The following is a 24,344-nucleotide window of genomic DNA, read 5'->3' as shown; positions in this document are numbered from 1 at the left end:
CTCACAAAATCATCTCTAATGAATAAACTATGTTTTAGACACTATAATGTGTATATTATGGATCCTTACAAACAGTGTTAGGTAGGTTACTCAAAGTAATCCACTACAAATTACTAATTAGTTCTCTCAATTGTATTTAGATTACTTTCCTGATTACTTCATGGGAAAATAATTGCATTACCAATTACTTGACTTTTAAGTACCGGTACTCTTTAAAATACCTTTCCCAGAAAAGTTTTTGTTTTCCCGCTCAATTAATTAAAAGACAAATAGTATGAATAAAAGTATCGTCAAATCAATGTGCGACGTTACGAAATTGCTTCTCTTCTCTGCAAATGATACCAGAGACTAGCGAGAAGGACAATGAGGACATTTGATTTCAGAAAAAACTGTGAGCCTTCCAATTAATACCAGAACATAATTACATTTTAATTATGACATAATTAGACATCGGAACCTATTCAAATCTTAAAATCATGATGTCTGTCACCCTTACTATACAGAAGTGTTCTGAAGTCACATATTAGCTTTGTGTGATGAAAAGACCGAAATTTATGTCATTAGTCACTAATAATCTTTCCCTTTGCGGTCAAATTTGTAAAGAGCACACCGTGTCAACGATTAAACGATTTACTCATAACATAAAAGCTGCTCATTTGTCTCCACCTACTGGTGTAAATATGCAATCTCCAGAAATGGTCACTGAACCAATCATGATTTTAGACCATTGGTTCTCATATGTGCAATAAGTGAACATCATGTGCCATTTTGAATATGCGTAAAATGTGAAGAGAATTATATTTGAGAGCTGCCATGGAAGGGGAGATTTTCACTGAATAACATCCTAAAATTCAGTCTGTTCCTATCACAAACTTAGCGTATATCTTCAGAAGACTTGGGATATAGTACATGAGCCATATTAACTATTTTGATGGTGTTTTTTGTCCTTTGTAGAGCTTGAAAAATGTGGTAACTATGAATTGTTGTATGGAAACAAACTGCCTGAAGAGTCTTAAAAATTCTCCTTTTGTGTACAGTAGGAAAATCAGCATACAAGCATTAAGGAAAGTAAATAATGACAGTTATGAATTAAATATTCCTTTAAGTTCTTCAATAGCTGAAGCTGTGTGTTGTATTTTTGTCTTAGGGATTTAAATTAATTTTGTTTTTGAGTTTTTCGATTGCCTAAGAATCATCCCTTTTGTATCTCTAGTTGGAAGAGTTTGCAAACTTTGACTTCAACATCTGGCGGAAAAGGTACATGCAGTGGATCAGTCACCTCAAATCCCGGATTTTGGATGTTTTCCGTACCATTGATCGAGATCAGGATGGCCGAATCAGCCACAAGGAGTTCATCGACAATGTTCTGGCCTCTAGTGAGCACAGCTATTACACACTTGGTTACTGATTTGATGCTTTGACTCATTTGATTTCATTTACATTTCTGATCACAATAATTATCTTTGTTTATTAATAGAATTCCCCACCAACTCCCTGGAAATGACTGCAGTTGCTAACATATTTGATGTTAACGGTGACGGCTACATTGACTACTATGAATTTGTGAGTGCCCTCCACCCAAGCCGAGACCCTTACAGAAAGACGATAGATGCAGACCAAATCAATGACGAGGTACTTGTAGTTTAGTTTAAAACTGTTCTAATGCACTCTTACCTATACTGTGTAATATTGTACGATGATTAACCCCAAAAATACATTCTGCAGGTGAGTCGGCAGGTATCTCAGTGCAACTGTCCAAAGAGATTTCAAGTAGAGCAAATTAGTGCAAACCGCTACAGGGTGAGTGGAAAACTATTGTATGTGCGAACAATATTTATGCTATTTCAGCTGTTGATTTATCACTGACTGACAGTTCAATGTGTGATTTTCTTTAGTTTGGAGACTCTCGGCAGCTGCGAATGGTTCGTATTCTACGAAGCACTCTGATGGTGCGAGTTGGTGGTGGGTGGACTGCTCTAGATGAGTTTCTGGTGAAGAATGATCCCTGTAGAGGTGAATATTTTAATATCTCCACATTCTAGATCAAATCAGTTGGGGCTGGAACATCAGATGTTATCTGGCATTTTTAAATGATCAGCATCTGCCAATAATTTCCTAATTTGATTGGTTTGGTCCATACAAATCTGTGTACCTCTAACAATTGAATATTGCATGACGAGAGCAACATGAAATTCCCAAATTTCAAATTATGTTCAATTAATGTCATACTGACTGTGAAATGTATGTAGCGATATCACACTCACAATCATACTTTTGATTTAGCTGTACGCATGAGGCCACAGGTAATCACAGCCGTTCTGATATAGAGAACAACAGCATGTTTGCGAGTGTGATATTGCTTTTATACAACAGTTCAATGAACAAGTAAATAATATTAAACTTTGATGTTGGCTTGACAAAGCTTTGTCTGAAAGTTTTAACTAGTATGAAGTTTGATGGTTACAGATATTACAGTAAGACAAAGAGCTAGCTAGCTAGATATCCATACAGACTGTTACATAAAGATAGATAGACAGACGGACGGACGAACAGATAGATAGGTAAATAGACAGACAGACTGATGATAGATAGATAGACGGACTGACAGATAGATACACCTAGATAGACAGGCACATGGACGGATGGACGAACGGACAGCTAGATGGATATATATATATATATATATATATATATATATATATATATATATATATATATATATATATATACACTGTATACAGTAGATATAGATACAGACCGACAGATAAATCAATGGACAGACAGACAGACAGACCAACCGGATGTACGGACAGACAGATAGATAGATAGATAGGTAAATAGACAGATGGACAGACGGATGGATAGATAGATGGATAGATAGATAGACGGATGGATGGATGGATGGATGGATGGATGGATGGATGGATGGATGGATGGATGGAAAACATAAGCAATTTAAAGCAGATTAAAGGCCTTTGGGGTTTGTTTACATTTTAATATTTGACAGTTGGAGTTTGAATTAACGAGAATTCCATTGGCCATGAAATTCCATCAAACGTTCTCATTGACTTTCATTGTTTCCGTGGTTAGTGACTTTTTTATTTACAAATCACTTGAGCCAGCGATTAAACAACTCACTCATAACATAAAAGTTGCTCATTTGTTGTCATCTACTGGCGTAAATATGCAATCTCCAGGAATGGTCACTGAACAACTTAAGGTAAGAAATGTATGTGAACGATTAATTAAAATCTACACTATTTGGAATGCCACAAACACTGAGAAGTGTAGTGAAACAAATAGTGAAGCTTTCCCAGTGCTGTTAAAAATCGATCTTCCAACGAGACCGGAACTGTTGTATAATTACCCGTACAAAAAAATCTCAAATTTGTAGCAAATTTGCTGCTTGTTATTTTCACATGCAAATGAGCTTTTGATTCACCACAAATGTTTCAGCTCTTCGCCGGTAGTGGGGAACCTCCGGCAAACCTTTGGCAACAATGGACAAATTGCACTTTTTCAGTTCAGCTATTGAAAAACCTTGATCAATCACTGCAAATGTTAATAAACTAAATTAAATTCAATCAAGAAATTTTAATCAACATTATTATGAGATTCTGAATGAAACACTAATTATTCTCATTCTTCACATCCAGTAAAGGGACGCACAAACCTGAAGATAAAGGAGAAGTATCTCTCTCCAGACACTCTTAAGGCATCAGGCCACAGAGGAAGTGCTAAAGGTCTGACTGTGAGCAGATCCAACTCCAGTCTCAGTTTATACAGCAGTGCCTCAGCTCCCAGCAGCCCCCTCAGCCGCAAGGTACACCATCTAACAACTAACAAGCAGGGCTCATTGCAATGATACTAAAACCTTGTACAGTTTTTAGGATGCAAGTCATTTACCCTTTTATGTGTATTTAATCTACAAGCCCTGCTGTACATTGTGATCTAGTATCTCTGTTTGGTCCTGATACAGGCACTACTGCGCAGAAGTTTCTCAGGTGAGAGGTGTATACGGCCCAGGAGCTCGATTGCTGCATTGGGATCTGACTGTTTCTCTGCCGGAGGAGACGATAACTCGCCTTCACCTTCAGGTTTGTGTGCTAGTTAGCTAGTTACCCCAAAATGTAAATGCCCACATCGCTCGAAAACCTTTTTATTAAGGGGCCAAAATTAATTCTAAGTAAATCAGACAAATTACTTAATGCCCTGTTAAGGCCACTGGAAGGCGCCTGGCTGGAAAGCTATTACTGGGCAGTACGCTGTCAGAGCCAAAGCTTCATATTTAGACCAATTGACTCTGTATCCCAAGAACTTAGAAAAGGAATTAATAATTCTGTGGAGGCAAGGCATAGATCTATAGTAGTGTTAGAGATGTATAATAAAATTATAATCTGCGAAAAGCAAAATCTTAAGCTCCACACCTCCTGCCACCACCCCTGGATAATCATCCTCCTATCTTTTCGCAGCTGTTAATGGTTCCAGGGCAAGACAGAACAATAATGGGGAAAGAGGGCAACCCTGTCTGGTGTCCTTATCCAGAGTAAAATAATCTGAAATTAATAAATTTGTTGTACCACCGCTACCGGGTGTCTATATAGTAACTTGATCCATCCAAAAAAAGTATTCCCGAACCCGTATATTTCCAAAATCTTAAAAAGACAATCCCATTCTACTATATATATACCTTTCGGCATTAAGTGAGATGGCAGCGACCAGAGTCTGATCATTCGCCACTGACCACATGATATTTATGAAACACAGAAGAGCTATGGCCCCGAATATACTCCACCTGATCTATATGTATAAGAGATGTCATAACTTTACTTAATCGGTTAACCAGAATTTTGGACAATAATTTTTTACATATAGCTGGATCAGGGAAATTGGATGGTAACTCTTACCCTGGCTTGGATCTTTGTCCTTTTTAAGAATCAGACTGATCCGGGCTTGTGTCATGGTTGGCGGAAGCTTTCCATTCTTTAATGATTCCATATAAACCTCTAACAAAAGTGGAGCCAGTTCTGTAGCATAAAATCTAAAAAATTCAGTGGCAAAACCATCTGGCCACGGAGCTTTGCCTGTAGACAAGGCCTTAATTACCTTGACAAGCTCCTCCAAGTTGATCTCAGAATCAAGAGATTTTTTTGCTCAGTCGTCAGTTTAGGGAGTTCTAATTGTTCCACAAAATATCTAATATCTTGTTCAGTAGACGAAGACATGGAACTGGACTGCCCTACAAAGGCAAAACGCTGTAACATCATGTTTGGTCAAAAATGAGTTAATGTCATTTTTGGGGTATTCAAGACCTCCTTTATCATGTGAATAAATATCGTGAGTCAATTTGATTGTTTTAACGAGAAATTAAAGGGCTATGACAACCGTAACATCCAAAACCATACGAGAAACCACAGCAGAACGCCGTAACAGTTGTTACGGCTCTTAGCCTTTGTTCCGGCACGCGTAAGTTGGGTTAAGGTGATCTGACTTTGTTTCGCCTGGCATCAAGAGAGATGTTACGGTGCCGCTGCGATGTTATTGTACTCTGGCTTTGTCATACTGTCAAAGATTACACCTCTTTTATTGTCACCAAACCTCGTAACATACACACGACACATCTTTGAAATAAAGTATAGACTACCGACTGCTTGTTTGTATTATTACTCTGTGATAGCGATGTGATAGGGCGATGGTTCAGATCTGTCAATGTCAGTGACAGCCCGGAGCTAGCTAAATTTAATCTGTGTCACGTAAATTAGCGCTAACGTTGACGCTGACACTCGCCTCACATCAGATGCTGAAAACCAAATATTAAATACAGAGGCATCCTACCTTTCCATGCAATCCGATATAATCCATAGAAGATAATCCATAGCAATGCACGTCATCTGCTGTATCCACAACAATCCATACGTGTTTGAGCCATATTTCCTTCTTGCAGGTGTTCACGTCAGATTTTACAGCTGGTTATAAGCTAGCGTCCGTACAAAGTAGGCTAACCTAAATAGTAAAAGTAATTCCAACTTTTTTTCGGTATACTCTGTCTATATTATCTCAGAATTAAAAAGTAGTAATCCAAGTCGAGTTCGATGACTGAGCATCTTGAGCAGTTTGGTGGCCCTTAACCCTTTAACTGTCACCCCTCCCCTTTTTTAGCATAGACATGAAAATCACTATCCAAACTTAAATGGTTGTATTTCAAGAATGCTTTGTCATATATACCTATGGACAAGTTGTGTTCCAAATTTTAGGTTGATATCTCAAAAATTAGCTTTCAGTAAGATTTTATTTGAGCAGTAAAAAACTTGGAATGAGCAGTCTCTAATCTCTAATGTATTGGTCTAATGTTTAATTAATTATTACTCTATATCTTGCATTTAAATACATATACCTTTGTATTCAATTATAATTAAATTATCTTTATTGTGAAAATATGTATTGTATTTATTCATACTGTACATACTGTACTGCAAAGTAACTTATCTGTTATACTGTTTAACTGTGTTAGTGTTGCCGCACTATCCTGATCATTATAGCACTAAATAGGAACAACCAAAGGTCTTCTATATAATTTAAAACAAATACCATGATGACTAGACCTTGGTTAGGTGTTCTTATAATGGATGTAAGTATGGTGAACAGCAAGTAAATATTGATTATATGTCAGTTACTGACCTTTTGCCTTTGCATGACTCCTGATTTTTGGCACATGATACAAAGGCAGAGTACAGTAACTGCCAAAAAAGGGTCAAAGGTCAATTTTGAGCTCAAGATTTTTTGCATACAAACATTTCTTCAGTATAGCAACTAGTTGTGAAATTTTGGGAGTCCTACCTATAATACTTTTGTCAGGACAAAACAGAAACTTTAAAGTCATTTTTCTCAGTTTCACACTCTAGTGAGTTAAGGTCTTTTGCTTTTGCAGGGCAGTGTAAAGATCAAGATTTAAAAGCATTATTAATGTCAATGGCCGAGGTAAAAATTTCACCACCAGCAGATTTCACTTAGGGAATGGTAGAAAATGGTAGCTTTCTAGACAAAAGCTTCCCTGCTTTGTCCCCTGACTCAAAGTATGACTGTCTTGCTCTAAATAGCCAAAACTCCACCTTCCATGACAAAATAGTATTATATCTGTATTTCAATCGGGTCAATTCTCTGAGGCCATCAGATGACATTCAATGCTTCATATCTTCCTCTGCACTTTTAATATTCCCTTCCAACTCCACGAGTTCTCATGCTTTGGATTTTTTGATAAATGAGGCATACTGTATGATCCGTCCCCCTAAGAACTGCCTTAAGTGCCTCCCAAGCCACACCCACAGAGGATACAGAGGACCAGGTCTCCATATAAACATTGATTTCAGCCTTTAACGTCTGTTGAAAATCAGGATTTTGCAAAAGGGATACATTAAAGCGGCAACTATATGATTTCTTTTTCTCTATATAAGACAACATCTCTAAACTCACCAGGGTGTGATCTGAGACTAAGATGTTTCCAATTGAACAATCAACAACAGATGAAATAAGGGACTTAGATATATATATATATATATATATATATATATATATATATATATATATATATATATATATATATATATATATATACAGTATATATAAAACATCTGTTCTAGAATAAATCTTATGGACTGATGAAAAAAATTTATATTGACCTAGATGGGTTCAAAAGTCTCCAAATATCTGTAAGACCAAGATTTTTACACATCCTGTGAAGTGTCAATGTTGCTCTAGGGGGGCTTAAACACTTTTGCTTCACTATGATCAAGGACTGAGTCCATCAAAAGACTAAAGTCGCCTCCCAATATTTTATCATGAGGGGTGCTGGCAACATCCCTTCAAGACCTATAAAAAAGCCCTGATTATCAGCGTTAGGTGTGTAAATATTAGTCAAAATCAACCTTTACCCCTGAATTTCTGCTAAAACCATAATGACTCTTCCTAATTTACCTTTCATCTGTTTGAGACATTTTAATTGTAGCTGTTTACTTATCAGTGTAATGACTCCCCTGCTCTTACTTGAGCCAACACTAAAGAAAATATGTCCACCCCATATCTTCCCAAATTATTCAGCTTCCTGTGGGGAAAGATGTGTTCCTTGAAGATTGATTTTATTAAATGCATTGCTTGTTGAGGGCATGCAAATATATTAATAAATATATAATAGATACTTTGTGGCCATCCTTAGTATCTATTATAAATGGCCAGGAACTTCAGTGTAAAAGCTACCCTTTGTCAATGCAAAGGTTTCTTGAAGGTGTGTTATTCCACAAAACATACTCGAGCTGCTAGGTGGAACCAACACAAAAAGATACAAAATGGTGCCCAGCCTCCTCAGACAGTCGAGTGTATGCTCATCAAGTCAATTCACTCAGGGGCCACATGAATATAACCAAATGGCTTACTCACCCCATTGCCTCTATGAAAGACTATGGTTGCTGTGGGGATGTAAATATTTTGTGGCCATCCTTAGTATCTATTCTCAGTTTGGCCGAAAACATTAGTGCAAAAGCGATCTTCCATTGATGTAAGAGTTTCTTGCATTCCTTGAATCGATCACGTTTCTCTGTTGTTGAATTTGCACAGTCTGGGAACAAGAAAATGCTGTGATTCTTCCAAGAAAGCTTTCCTTTGCTCCTTGCCTCGAGCAACACAAGATCTATATCGGATGATCTCAGAAATTTGGCCAGAATTGATCGGGGCCTGCAAATCTATCTTTGTTGCTAGCGGATTAGATGCTAATTCCCTCTCCGATGACTCCAGATAATCGATCCTTCTCTGGACATTCCCGATTGTTGTCCCCATAGCAGTAATTGGTCGACGTATTACAGTAAGATCTTCTAAGTCAGTAACAACCTTCATCAGCATCACAGACATGGTTGCCAGTTGCCGCTGAATTTTTCCCGCCGCACCATCCAAAACAAGTACCTGGTCTGCAGGCCTTCCTGAGGTTTCAGCTTGAGTACATAAGTGTCTTTTAATATCTCCAGAGCCCGGGATTTTGAATTCTTTGCCATATTGACTCCTGTAAATCTCATTATTTTTAATTGTGAATTCATTAAAAAAATTGTAAACTCCTTTAATTTATTTGTGGATCTCGTTCAATTTATTTGTGAACCAACATTCTATTTGTAAATCTCTTTCCATTTGTCTCTGAATTAAAAGCAATTCTATCTCCATACAGACTGTACATAGAACAGTTAATTTTTTGCATGCGCACTAAGGAGATTTAAGCGTTTTCGTATATTTAGTGTAAACAAGCAACTTTTGGAAAACATTTGAAAGGGCAGTGTTAACAGAGTGCATCTTGCAAATGAAAACACTGTTTTCAGATGTATCCGGATTGATGTGGACGTGGCCTTAACTTTCCTATCAGCAAAATTGCATGAAATGATCATGTGTAAATACCCCAAAACAATAATTTGTTAAGTGTAATTAGTAATGTGATTACTTTTCATGTAAGTAATGTCAGTAATCTGATTACAGTTTAAGATGAGTAATTAAGTAATGTAGTGTATTGCTTTTTGAGTAACTAACCCAAAACTGGTCCCCATTCACTTTTATTGCATCTTTTTTTCCATACAATGAAAATGAATGGTGACTGGACCGATCATTCTGCCAAACATCTTTGAATGTCAGATGGGCTTCTCAAAAATTAAAGTAATCTCAAACTATGTAGCTCTGCAACAGTGTGCATTTACATCTTAGCTTTTTTAAAAAGTGAAGTGTGTAATTTCTACGACACTAGTGGCACCAAACAAAATTGCAAATAATATTAACACTTTTCAAACTGGTCAGACAAACAGATTGGTCTCGCCCCAAACTCACACCATTGGTTGAGCCAATATTGCTGTGTAAAATTGCTGAGCAATTGTTTACACTTTTGGGGAATCAGTTTACCAATGGCTTACTTATAGATGTCTCTGCATAGGTGAAAGTATTTTAAAATGACTCGCATTACTGCAATATGGTCAGATTGAATTTGTGCTGTATTTTTCTTTAGAAGAGGCTGAGAGAGCACCCACATGACCATCTTCTGTCCCTCACACCATGAGAGCAACCAAAATGGAGTTCCTTACTTTTCTGAGGCCCGGATCGACGGAAAGGCCAAAACTGCAGGCCTTAATCCAGCAAGACATGTGTCCTCCTCCTGCCAGTGATCTTATGTGTGTCTGGACCAACAATCAAATATTATGCCAGGTTTTGTTCTTACTATTATGCCATTGAACTGTTCTGACCCACAGACTTTTTTTAATGATGGTCTTAATAGTAATGAGAGACCACCAGAATGTTTTGCATGGGTTTGAAAAGCACGTCTACAATTTATTTAGTGCTTTAAATAAGATATATGCACAGAGGTCGTTATATTCTACAGTTTCTTGGTGTGAGGGTGAGTTTTTTATCTTACTCTGCATTGCCACAGTATAAGTAAGGCCACTGCCTTTTTATATTAGTTTATTTAACCAACCTTTTCATAATTAAGTTTTCAAACACACACATACATATGAATAAAGATAAAAGACATCCCACAGATGGTGATGCAAACCAAAAAAACTAAAAAATCTAAGACTTTCTAATGTAGGCTTTAGAAAGCACTTTATATAAAGCACTGGTTTAGAGGTCAATTCTATTGTTTTTTTGAAGTGTGGCTGTAATATACTCAGATTTGGAGTACCAGACTATTTCAAGGTGTAATCCAGAGAATGCATTTAAAGACCCCATGTAATCAAAATTGGAGTTTTGTGGCTTTTTATTTAAAAAAAAAAAATAAATCCTTTAACAGGTTCTTCACACTTTTTAGTCTTTTGGGAAATCAATTCAAAAATATTGATGATTCATCTTGCACTTGTGGGCACACTCACATTTTGACAATAAAAGGCTTTCTTGAAAGAAAATGTCCCTCCCTAATGCCAACTTCTGACTAGTGATAGCATGTAATTAGTCATGGTTCATGGCTGTGATGCAGACTTAAGGCTTTTGGATATAAAAAATTGTCATGCCTTTCAATATGTCCCACAACAAGAATAATACATTTTCAATAATAAACATGTCAACTTAACCCTTTCGCACATGAGTTTCTCCTGTACAGATCCCCCATCGTGAGATCTTTAATCAGAATCACTGGAGGATAGATTATATATTATCAAAGATCTAACCTGATTTTTAGATGTTGATAATGATTTATTATGATTGATAAGATGTGATCGTGAATGTGCTTGCTGGCTAAGTGTGGCGCTATATTGTTTACATGCAATGCAGCATAGGATTCTGAGTCCGTCAAGACAAGAAGGTTCTAAAAGCCTAGCCCTTCCACTTTCCCAGCACCGGGAGTGGTTAGAATGAGTGACGGATGGAATGGGAGAAGGCTCGAGTGGACTGACTAGTTTGTATATTCTTTGGTTGACGTTAGAAAATATTATGCAGCGCTGCGTCAAAACAATGGTAACGGATTTAAAGTTTTATTTAGTGATTGTTTGAATGTTTGTAACATATAAAAATAAAGATTTTGTGATGTTGAAAAGACTATTTGAGCAGCTGGTTCATAATGACATCCGCTACAGTCCCTCTTTTACTGGTAAACAGCAGCACAAATGCAGATTTGATCATATTTGTCTGAGCCCAGACTAGTGTAATCACACCTGTTTGATTGTACTTGCGAAAGGGTTAAAAAACTCATCAATCGATTTCATGGGGGCTTTAATTTAAGACTTCGCTAATTCCATTTCATTGTGAGATTTGACTTATTTGTTTCCTTTCTTTTACGTCCCAATGTCAGTAAAATGTACTGTATTTTAGTGTAATATCATAGTAACTTGTAGGATTTTCTTTTTTAAATTCTTCCCAAAATATTTTTTTTATATTATTTTATTTTCAGCAATCATGCGATCTGTTCTAATAACTTCCTGTGAGGATATGAAAGTGTAGGTCTCTGTGAGATTAGCCTGACATAATACACCTTGGCAAATGCTCCTTTTTCAGTTCCAACTGTTTTTTTATTCGATTTTTTTACTTTTACTGTTTTCGATCCAAACGAATCCACATTGATATGACATGCTTTTGTATTGTGTTCTGCTCAGGGCAAAATCTGCTGTATACATATTTGCTCAAACATTTTGTTGATCATCTTGGGTTGAATTATTGTACTATTGTACAAGTGTTATGGTAGTAGCATTGATTCAAATTACATATCAAATATGTGTGTCTTTTAATTTAATGCATAAGCAGTTTGAAATGGATTTTGAGAGTTTACAGCATGTGATGGGTGACTTATCCATTGATTGAGTATATTGTCTGTTGTGTTGTCCTAACTGAGAATCCTCAGATGAAGAAATTTAGAGAAATTCGAAAAAACTCTGTCAACATTTACTCAGTGTCATGTCGTTCCAAACCTGTATGTTGTTATTTTTTTCTTGTATTTAAAGAATAAACAATCGCGCCTTCTGAAGCCATGCATTTCAAATAGAATTCCCACACATTTCCATGACCTTCCCAGGCATTTGTGGTTACTGGAAATGTTTTTTTGTTAGTAAAAAGTAAAAGTAATTCAAACTGATTAGCTAATGAATCTTTCAGACCAATTTGTGAACCATTTTGACGTATTTATTAACAAGAACTTACTCAAAAGAACAATTTGTTCTCAAATCACTGTGGCTTGCAAGCAGGTTTTACTCTACACAAGAGCATTATGTTGTTGATGAGACATTTTTAGAGCAGAGGAAAACTAGACTCACTATAAAAATGCTTATTCAACTTTTTTTTTTTTTGTACTTTTCAAGGCCTGGAAATCACCATTTTAAAATTCCCTTTTATATTTCCAGGTTTTCCATGACAGATAGCGTATGGCCTCAATGATATCAATCCTAGTGTGTTACTTCGGCGCATCTTTTTTAAAACTGATCACAAATAAGATTTCAAAGCTTTGGTGGAGGGGAAGATTATCAATGAATAACAACTAACACTTTGTTTTTGTTTTTTTTGTTTTTACACAAAGCAACTGTATGGCTTCAGAAGACACATATAATGCACACATTTTATGGGTACTTTTAAGGTGTGATTTGTCATTTTTGGAGTTTGACTACAGTATGAGGTCACTATGAACTGTCGTTGTATGGAAAAGCGCTGCAAAAAATTCTTCAAAATGTATCCCTTTGTGATCCTCAAAAAAACTAAATGAAATGGAATGACAAGAGGGTGAGTTAATAATAACAAAATGTAAAGTTTATGTGAGCTCTTCCTTTAATATTGAAAAACTTCTAAAATAATTAGAATAAAAGTAATATAGCCAATATTGGACACATATATTTTCAAGTTATGGTGATCAGTGTTATTATTTAGAAGTGATCAAGGAATGCCAGTGTCTGTAGTCAGCTGGACTCTAAATGACAATCTATACAAACCCCAAAAACCCATTTGACACTCAAAATCCATTTCATTGCAGTAGATGCTGTAGCACTGTCAGGACAGGTAATCGCCTCACCTGTTTGTCTGTGATCATCCATGTCATTCACAAATGACCTTATAAATGCTGGTTTAAGTCATTTCTTCAACAGATATCCTCTTCTGCTATGCACCTATTATGCACTGTAAATCTCTGATCCTGTTAATAATGTTACGGTCAGAAGCATTACTGCTTATTTACTATACTGTATGTCTCTGATCATGTAAAATATGGTTACTAGATCTCTTTTGAGTGCTGCATTACTTTTAGGTATAGTAGAGGAATGTCACAACATATAACATTTCTTGTAATTATACATTTCTTAAATAAAATGTTTTATAGAATGCTGTGTATAAAGTGGTTTTGATTCAGAATATTCAACTAGTTGTTCATAAACATTATGCTGGCGGTGTAAAAAATAACGTACTTAAGTAGATAAATGTTTTTACTCCAATCAGGGGCGTAGATTCTGGGGGTGATGGGGGGGGGAGGTAACTCCCTCAATAATCAAAACAAGCATGTACATAGTGAATGCCGAACGGTTCTCCAGCTGGGAATTTAAAGAGAAGAAACTGTTCATGTTTTAATCTGTGTTGTAGTACATAATTAACTTAATACGTTTAAGCTATTTAATGTAATGGAATATTTACAATTTAAAGTTTTTAATTAAATGTTTTTATATCCTCAGTTTACATGACTCATTTTGAAAGAGGCTAGCAGCGTGTGGGCATTGTATACATTTCAGCCCTTGTTATATCAGATATTACACTTATTCTGTGTCTCCTGGCAGCATTTGATAAAATGAGGTACAATTGCTCCAATCCTGCAAATAACTCTCCCCGAAGCAAGGAGCTCATTCTGCTGCTTCCTCAAGATAATGCGCATGACATAGTGGATGGAAACTTGCTGCGATTCGTCATTTTTTTTGTCTAATTTTTAGAAATGTGCTTAAAACTGTGTTACATTTAGATGGAAACCCAGCTAATGGAGCGATCTAGTTTTGTCTCGTCACATCGTGGCACACCTTTATAAAGCAGCACCTTTGGCAGGAAAAAATGCTTTGTGTGTAATGCTAACAGAAATGTAAGCGCAGCATAGTTCTAGCGGGAAGACTAGCAGCTGTTCATCATCACACCATTAGCTGGGTAATTCCTAGCCAATCGCATACAAGCCGTTGCTTTATAAGTCTGCTCACAATCACATTGCTGTTTCAGTGTGCTAACACGCCAACCTCCACCACCCCACCACCACCAGTTGAGCCCCGTTCCGCACGGGGGTAGGCTCCTCGCCCCTGCCTCCTATTTCCAGCAGGATATGACGGTTCTGTGTACAACTCCCTCGGACCGCCAGATGGGGCCTATGCCAAAGAGAGACATTACATTTCTGTTTTATATTCATCAAATAATGGCATCTTAAACCTCAACTAGAGTGAAGAAAAACACTTAAAACTGAATTCATCACCCTGCTAAACACATCCCTGTCACGTCCTTCATCTCCATCATCAGATGTAGGCTATACAGGTATTTTCTCTGCCTTTGTGAATTAGTAAAGTTAAATAATGTAATTTAGTCCATATGTACCGGTAATCATATACATAATAATAATAATACTTGTAATATACATGCATAATATTCAAAATATATTTTCATTATCTATCTTTAATTCCCATATTATCTTTCAGTAAACATTATAACTGATTTAGCAACAAGGTCCCACTTTTAGGATTTCATCTGTTAACATGTTCAGTGCATTTGACTCAAAGGGAGATGTTATGCAGAATGTTAGTTTCAGTGTTCACGTTCATTGTATGGAGAAAATAAAGATGCAGTGAAAGCGAATGGTGACTTAGAGTGACATTCTGCCTATCATCTCCTTTTGTGCTGCACAGAAGAGAGAAATTCACATGGGGAACAACAAAGGTTGGGTAATGATTTTGGGATCATTTAAAACACAGAGAACAAACAGAGTGCTGGATGAAGTGGATATTAATCTACAATCAGTTGAGAGGTTACTCTGAGAAACTTTAACTAGTGCTATGTCATGTGAGCAAGTATTTTAGAAATGCTTAGTAGCAAATAGTTACATGAATGTCTATACACATACTGAAGAAGATATAAAAGTGCTTTTCTCAAAGTCACCAGAAATTAACACTTAGGTGTTGTTTTCGCAAAACAAATCTCACAGGGGTGCATGCCCCTGGAGCCCCTAGACAAAAAGGGTACACTTCTTTACTTAGTCAGGTTTCTCTGCATACCCAGAAATGAGATCCTGCAGGTGCCTCTGATAACATGTATATGCAAAGTAAGACATTTAAGTAACAAACGGTACAATTATATGTAAGTACAAGTATGCAGTGATAATATGTCTATGTAAATGAACACAAAATTGAAGAAAAAAAAAAACAGCAACATGCTTTTATAGCAGGTGGCCCATTTATTTTAGTGTTATACGCCATGGCGTGTAAACATTTGGCAATAGACACATGTGAAGGCACCCCTTGAATATACTTGAAGTTATTTTAATAAGAAGTTTACATAGTGGTCGAAACAAGTTTGTAATGGCCGATACTGATATCTAGAGAACACAGCAGCCAAAGGCTGATATAATGCTGATATAATACAATGTAATGACAGCAGAGAAGATGCACAAAATAACACATAAGACAGAATATATATATATATATATATATATATATATATATATATATATATATATATATATATATATATATATATTTATTTATTTATTTTAATGAACGGATGCTTAAACCAGCGTCCTTTCCCAAGGTCAGACCTTCTACCATCTGCCATATCAGCTTTCATATAATCTGATGGATTTAGCCATCAGTGGGGCCAATTCTAAAAAACATAAAAGTGTTTGAAAACACAATGAGCATGTTTCTTTCCAACCAATAACAAGCAATTCAGATTTCTATATGGAAAAATGCAAATTCTGGATATCATAGCCTATGTTAAGGGTTTACCTCTAACCAAACGTATAACAGCAACACAAGTGCAATAATATTCTTCTTGGACTCACTTTTGACACATGGCTTATTTGTGGCCAGATGAACACCAGCACTGGGAGCAGTGGGAAGATTGGTGGACACAGAGGGACTTCTGTACAAACACTGACCAACATCACTGGGTTTCCTGTGGACGTCACCATGAAATAATTCAATCTATAAGCTTTTCTAAATCTTAATAACTGATCTTCCTAAAGAACAGCGGGTAGTTAGTTGAGAGTTTACTGTAAGTGGTTAATGTAGCCTCACTAACTTAGCAGGGGGAGAAGCTGTGCTGGTGGACACACTTAACTTCTGTCTATGGCAAATTGGACAATTAAACATTTTAGTTTACTTATGCATTGCATAATACACTGATGAACCAAAACATTATGACCACTCAAAGATGAAGCAAATAACACTGATCATCTCCTAACAAGGCCACATGTCAAGTTCTGTGTAGATGTTAAGCGAACAATCGGTTCTTGTAGTCAACGTGTTGAATTCAGGAGAAATAGGCAGAGTAAAGACCTGAGTGACTTTTACAACTTAAGGGCCAAATTGTTATGGCCCGACAAGTGGGTCAGAGCATCTCTGAAACGGCAAGGGTGCTCCCAGTCAGCAGTGGTGAGTACCTACAGATAGTGATCCAAGGAGGGACAAAACACAAACCGGCGACAGGGTGTTGGGAGCCCAAAGCTCATCTGTGCGTGAGGGCAATTAAGGTTATCCCATCTGGTCCAAACTGACAGAAAGTCTACTGTGGATTCTTTCCGATGAACAATATACACAATGAACGACTGGTGTGAGATTCATGGTCAAAGTGTCTTGTGTCCGTGTGACATCTTGTAACCATACTTGATTAAACTGCTCAATGTGACAGCTGCTCTGTGTTGCATCTCTCCAGAACTGGTCTGAGATCTTTATATGGCACTCCACGGAGATCTCTGATAGCTGGTAGAATTAGAGAGATATTAGTTAAACATGCTTATTAATGTCATGTTAAACTAACACAATTTCAGAAACTCACAGTCGATGTTGTTCTTCAGGACTCAAATGCACTATTCCTGCAGGCTTAACGTTTTCTGCACGTAACTGGCCTTGGAACCAGAGTACCGTTCTTGTATTGAGCTGCACAGTGCAGCCAGCATACTTCTTCCCATCACATGACACAGAGACTGGAGGAGAAACTCAATTGGTTTAGATTCAGTATTTTTAGGAATTGTCTTGTTTAAAATTTGCTAACATTTACTAAATACCTTTGTGTCTCTATACAGACATTGTGATACTGATGGGGCCACAACAGTCTCTAGAGTTTACTCAAAATGGTGCCAGAAACAAAAAAACATCATTAGTGGCAGTTCTGCAGATCAGGTAAAAAATGGTTGATGAGAGAGGTCAATGGAGAATGGCCAGACTGGTTCGAGCTGACAGAAAGTCTACGGTAACTCAGATAACCACTCTATACAATTATAGTGAGTAGAATAGCTTCTCAGAATACACAACACGTCGAACCTTGAGGCGGATGTGCTACAACAGCAGAACACCACGTCAGGTACTTTATTAGGACCATAGTGTAACTAATAAAATGCTCAGTGAGTGCAATAGATAATTGTGTATAGGTGGAATAATATATGTAAGGTGAGAGATTTATTAACAATCTTAGTGGGCTGGTCATTTTGACTGGGAACAGAAAAGGTGTCTGGACAAACAAACACAACACAAGGGTATAACCACATTACGGCTAAAATAATACACACATTTTAAGAAAATAATGAATGCAAGTGCTTTCATAAAATCAAAAGTTTTCCATTGTAAGTGCCTCTCTGTTACAGTCATTTGTTTTTTGCTGTTTTGCTTTTTAAGAAAATGGAGGGATGAGCCGGTAATGTTTTGTGGAAATCAACAAATGCTGTCAACTGATCTTAACGTTTGCATTAATGCCGGAATATTCCTTTAACATGCTAACTACAACACTAATTTCACAATAAATATATAAATAAATGTTGAAAAAGATGGCGGTATATGGAAAACAATCTGTGCGGAGCGCCCTCTGCTGATGTTGTGTGATTCAAATCCTCGAGTGCGAAGCTGCTGGGACAGTGAAAGAAAGATGGCGGCTGGACCCGGAGCGGCCAGTAGTGGTCACAGCGGTGGCCGCGGCTCATCGGCCGCTTTGGAATCATCGCTGGACCGCCGTTTTCAAGGAGTTACCAACACGATGGAGTCCATACAGGGATTATCCTCGTGGTGCATCGAGAATAAGAAACATCACAGTCTAATCGTGCGCTACTGGATGAAGTGGCTGAAGAAATGTGAGTTGCTAATATTGCTAAACCAAAACACACACAAACCTATGGGTCTGATTTCACATTTTGCCCTGATTACATATGAAGTTTGTCTTTCAATGCATAACGTTTTGGAAATGTTCATGTTAATATGTCTCCCGTGCACACTGATATGAATGTTGTCTCGCGCTTCAGAATGTTGATTTTAGAGCCAAGCACAGTGCTGGATTATGCTGCAGGCCTGGCCATTTAAAACTTAAAGTTTAAGAGAATTTAACTGCTTTTAAGAGAGTTGAACAGCATTGCGCACGAGCAGATATGGTGAAATAGTTCAGTGCGTTCAATAGAGGAACAGATGCACGACCCCCAACAGAAATAAACAGCTGTTGGTCAGTGTGTGTGTGTGTGTGTGTGTGTGTGTGTGTGTGTGTGTGTGTGTTATATTGTGATGAGATATAACAGTGTGATTTTGAATGGAATGTGTTGTGTGAGACTGGTGATCAGTTGATCTTGCCAATATCCTTTAGCTCACTGTTTTAGCCTAGGTGTTGGTGTAAGAAGATCTTTACCTCTGCAGTCTCCTTGAGTTCCTACTACTTTCTTTTCATTCACTGAAGTTTGGATTTTCTTCAAGAACATGACATGATATATGGTTGCTGGGGCGTTGCAAGGGTGTAACTGTTTTGACAGTTTTTGGGGCGTTGGTTGGTTGTTTGATGCCAATAAGTGGCAAAAGTCATGAATATTAATTGGGTTATGTGCAGATAATGTCAACAAATCTTTGTGTTTTGATACATTTTCATTCTTCATGAACAAATCAAGTGCTCCAGCAAATACTAAATATAAAAATATGATATCTTGATCTGGACATCTTTAACTGTCAGTACTGGGATTTTGTCACATGTGGATACATTAATGGATAAGCAAGATTTTACCAGAACTTTCTGATTAATTGGACGCATGGTCTTTTGCATTACAAACGTTTGCATTGAGCGCAAGCTGAGTCATTACTGCGAATCAAACAACAAAAGGCAAAGAGAAAATCACTTACAGCTCTTGAATGAATAACTTCTGCATTAATAAGCATTAATCTATCTATGATAAACGATGCAGTGTTATTTTACAATTTATTACTTTATTAGATGTCTTTTTAGACCACACCTGAACAGTAATGTTAGTAGACCTTCCTGAAATTAAATCACTGTGCCTATATAACGTTTATCTTTGTGTAATATATATATATATAACAAAAAGAACCGTTAAGAATACTGTTAAAGTACCGGATCGATAAGCAGTATCGGTAAGATAGTAATACCATTAAAACCTTAACGATACCCATCCCTAGTTATGCCTGTGCTTCTCTTGGATGCTCTGAATATTGGATTACGTGTCTGGATTGCCCCTTAATTAAAGCTGCATTTGGATCTCAACCTTTGTGTCTCAGAGCAGTTCGTAACACCTGCTTTGTTTATTTAATATATTTGTTATACATTATTTATGAAATATGTTTTTACATTATACATTTTTAATTTAAGTGTCAAGTGTTCAATAAATGTATTTGTTGAGAAATTTTGTCTATCTTAAGTAATTATTTGTGTTACATTTTATCTTTCAAATAAAAGGTTCAAATAAGAGGTTAAAAACAAGAACATATCGGCCAAATAGCAGCCAAAATAAATCGGCAGCATTAATCGGCCATCGGCCGACCCGGATTTCAAAAGATCGGCATCGGCCTGAAAAAACCAATATCGGTCGACCTCTACTACCAATTAACACGTTTTTAAAACCCTCTTTGGTAACCATGATCCGGTCGCTTGACAAGTGGTATGTAATACCATCACGCAACTATTATAAGTTATTTGTTTTATAAACATTTTATTTTATGTTGTATTTTTGTAAACCACTCTGGGTTGGTGTATAGCTGCTCTTTTTTTATCTTTCAAATGGTTTAAATTAAAATATGTTTTTTGTTTACTTTTCTATCTTCAAAAAAAGAGGTTTGTAATATAATTTGTATTGTAATAAAATTATAAGTGACTTATTTTGTCATTCACATTAATTCCCTATTGTGATAATGAAACTTCCTCCTTAGTGTAATGCTCAGTTTTAACCTGGTTGGATTACAGAGAGAAGCCACCCTTCTAGACACCATACAAATAAGCAACAATCCTTATTGATATCATAACATGTTAGATCATTGACTTTAGCCTGAATTAATAGAAGAGTATTAAATAAATACAATGGAACCATGGTGAATTCAACAGTGTATTAGTTATTATAATAAAATAATCTACCCAAAATAAGTCAAACGTAAAAAGTAATGTTCAGTTTCTTTTTATTTTATATTTTTTTTTTCATGAAGCTGCAGTTCCCTTCAAAATCACCCCAATCGTTCTAGAATAATTAATTCTTCTCAAATATTCAAGCTATTCAAGTCATCTGGTAAAAATATCCAGTATTTTTTCATATCGCAATATATATTGCAGAACAACTTAATATCGCAATGTCATTTTTTTCCCCAATATCCTGCAGTCCTATATAGGATGTATGTGTTTGATAAAAGGTGATTAACCAACAAAGTGCGTCAGTTTATCAGTGTACTATGTACTGAAATACTATGACTGGATCATTTTTCAATCAAGATTTGTATTTTTCTAAAATATTGTTTGTGCATTGGTAATATCTTGCGGTGTTGTTTTATTCTTATCATATTTTCGTCAACAATATGTTTTATGTAGAATTGTTTAATTATTCCCATGATGCATATTTCTCGTTGTTTATAGAATCAAAAAACAACTTATAAATTTTTGTCAGTAATGTCATTTGCAATATTAATTCTGCTTCTGAACATGCAGCAGGAAACATCATAACCCAAGTGATCCCTTAATGAAAATTGAGAGTTCATGGCAAACTTGCCGCAAATTCGCCTCTGATAATTTTCAAATGCAAAAGAAGCATGACATCTATAAGAAAAGATAGGCCATTGGTGCAATAACACAGCGACATATAAAACCAATGCAAACAATTTTGTAGTTTTGTATTATGTATGGCTGTAACGATTGTGAAATTTGGCTGACGATTAATTGTCTAACAAATAATTGTGATTATTAAGAGTAATTGTCTGTTTTAAGGCTTTCATGATTATGACTATGAATGATTATGAATTGTCATACAAATTATCATGCTTTTGTCATAGGTTTATGTGTACTTCATAAACCTTAAAGTCATTTATTCATATTTAACATTTTACATTATTTTATTTAAGGCTTTAAAACCATATGAATGACTTAAAAATGTATATTTTAAATATCAAAATATTTGAAAGAACTCAATATCTGTCTCTCTTTTTGGTCAACTTTAGTCTTGGTTCATTTTGAATTTACACTGTTTGTTTTGTTGGAACCCAGCCAACCAAAATAGCTATTATATTTATATTATTACATTAAAGTATGCAATTAAAAAATATTTATTTCCAATTTCACCTTCACACTTTACTACAAGGCTCTCCGATTAAACCCCGCAATCCCTTATTTCACATGAAGAAAAGCCTTTGAGATTCTCCGGCTGCGTCTCGTTTGGAAAGATGCATCCTCCAGAGGTCACATTTGTCGGCCGCATACATCATCGAGGCTGTCTCGTTTAATTTTTATTAAAAAAATTTATTGGGAATGCAAAAAAGGTTAACAATTGTATAAATGTAAGTGCATATACATAAAAGGCATTGACAATAGATACAAAAATAAAATAAAGACAAAAGATGCCGCCTCAATGACGTATGCGGATTTTGTTCATTTTACGGTACTGAATTCACGATTCTATACTCGCAAAACGTTTAACAAAGCATGAATCATGAAAAGTTAAGTTTGAATTTTTTATTATTATTATTACTTTCAGGACTTGCAAAACAGTTCCTTTACTTGTAAAACTTAAATGTTTAATTAAAATTCATAATGATCCATCGGGGATGGAGTTGGACTAAAAATTAGCCCAGCAGAGGACAGTAAAGACAGTAAACAAATCATAGATATAAATGATTCCCACTGGAGCAGTTTAGAGCTTGTAATGGATATATGTGAAAGTATCTCTGCTGTGTGTGATGCTCTCATGGTTTTTGGTTGCCAGTATGTCACAATGACCTTTTGATATTGGCAACAAAATTATTAATTACTGTTTTCAATACAAATAAATGTAAGCAATTCACAATTAAAGTAATTTTAATGTAATTTTTGTTAACACTTAATTAAAAAGGTTTAATTTCTGTAACATTAGTTAATTTATTAGCTATCATGAACAATATATTTTAAAAGCATTTATTAATTGTAATGTTAGTTAATAAAGATATGAACTAACAATTGTTCATTGTTAGTTCATGTTAGTTCATAGTGCATTAATGTGCATTAACTAATACAACTTTTGATACAAAAAATACAAAATAATGAGTGGCAAATTTTCAGCCAGTTTGCCAGATTTCTTTTTGTAAGGGACGACTTCTGAAAATGTACCTATCTGATAGTCAATAGGTACATTGGACATCAGATCAGCATGTCCAAAAAGTTGCATCTCTCAATTCATCCCTTTAAAAGTGCCACAGCTAAAAATATTAAACGCGCTAGTTTGTTGTTGGACAACTAGTGGCACATACTGTCCCATTTGTAGTATGTGTACTTCTCTCTGCATGTTTTACATTTGTCAACTTCAGTAACTCTGTCATTCAAATGCTCCCAAACAGACGATTTAAGTAGTTTTTTGGTGGATATGAGTCTCGTAGAACAAATTCCTCTGTTATATTTAGGAGTTAGTGTGTAGCTCCAGTTTTATGTGAATTGAAAGTTTGCTGTTCAGTCCACGAAACCTGGCCAAGCATCGTGTGTGTGGAGTTATGTATGTGCCAAAATTCTGAGCGTGCAAAATTGTATTTGGAGTGTGGAAAATATTTTGGGCGCACAAATGTTCTGTGTGCTTAAGTTGATATTTTGAGCGCAAAAAAGTTATTTTGCATGTTTAAGATGATATTTTAAGCGCACAAAAATGTTTTGCGCACAAAAGATGATATTTTGAACGCTCAATACGTTATTTTGTTTTTGCTTGAACTCAGTTTAGTAAAGCAATGTATATTCTTAAAAAGATTAATAACATTTTTGAGTGTGCAAGATCTTACTCGTTCTCTCTCCTCGAATGCCCTCTGTGTGCGCTCGGAAATTTAGACTGCTTGTTTACTTTTCCAACCATATTCCAACAAGTCCCGCCTCCTATGTCAGGAATGTCTATTAGAAGCTGCTTACAAGTGCTCTGCGATTGGTTAGTTGAGGTAGCTACAGCAACCATGAACAACTCAGTGTAAATATTGCAGAAGAGCCAACAGGCAAAATGCTGAAAGTTCAGTACACACTTTATTTACTGTTTACAGTTATCATTACAAAATATATTTACCCCATGGATTATAGACATACCAGGAATTCTGTAAGTCTTAACTTACTGTAATGTACTTTTTCAAACTATAGTAGTCTGGGATCATGCAATGCGAAGGATTTCTTTCTATTTCTTTTACTTTTTGTAGTCTCAAACAATTGATGTTTAATAAACTGTGCATTTA

General features: G+C 36.0%; 2 protein-coding genes and 1 long non-coding RNA gene across 3 annotated transcripts in view; 2 read left to right on the top strand and 1 right to left on the bottom strand.

Moving 5' to 3' along the window:
• The window catches only part of macf1b (microtubule actin crosslinking factor 1b), a 44,968-nt gene extending 31,222 nt beyond the window's left edge, over positions 1-13,746 (top strand). Inside the window, exons 32-38 of the mRNA XM_052143493.1 lie at positions 1,214-1,376; positions 1,478-1,632; positions 1,726-1,800; positions 1,896-2,013; positions 3,657-3,823; positions 3,980-4,097; positions 10,025-13,746. Coding sequence (XP_051999453.1) covers positions 1,214-1,376; positions 1,478-1,632; positions 1,726-1,800; positions 1,896-2,013; positions 3,657-3,823; positions 3,980-4,097; positions 10,025-10,050 — 822 coding nt within the window. The 3' untranslated portion in view covers positions 10,051-13,746. The remainder of the gene's footprint in view (positions 1-1,213; positions 1,377-1,477; positions 1,633-1,725; positions 1,801-1,895; positions 2,014-3,656; positions 3,824-3,979; positions 4,098-10,024) is intronic.
• Positions 13,747-16,258: 2,512 nt separating this feature from the next.
• LOC127655810 (uncharacterized) lies at positions 16,259-19,358 on the bottom strand. The gene is made up of 3 exons (XR_007972090.1): positions 19,321-19,358; positions 17,494-17,641; positions 16,259-17,417 (listed from the first exon to the last, which is right to left on the bottom strand). It is a non-coding gene; the product is annotated as an uncharacterized LOC127655810 (long non-coding RNA).
• The window catches only part of LOC127655808 (regulation of nuclear pre-mRNA domain-containing protein 2-like), a 35,628-nt gene continuing 29,825 nt past the window's right edge, over positions 18,542-24,344 (top strand). Inside the window, 1 exon segment of the mRNA XM_052143794.1 lies at positions 18,542-18,778. Within this exon segment, the coding sequence (XP_051999754.1) occupies positions 18,577-18,778 (202 nt within the window). The 5' untranslated portion in view covers positions 18,542-18,576.

Source organism: Xyrauchen texanus, chromosome 15 (genome assembly GCF_025860055.1).
Source record: "Xyrauchen texanus isolate HMW12.3.18 chromosome 15, RBS_HiC_50CHRs, whole genome shotgun sequence".
NCBI classification, from domain to species: Eukaryota; Metazoa; Chordata; class Actinopteri; order Cypriniformes; family Catostomidae; genus Xyrauchen; species Xyrauchen texanus.
This window is presented reverse-complemented; position numbering and strand designations above follow the sequence as displayed.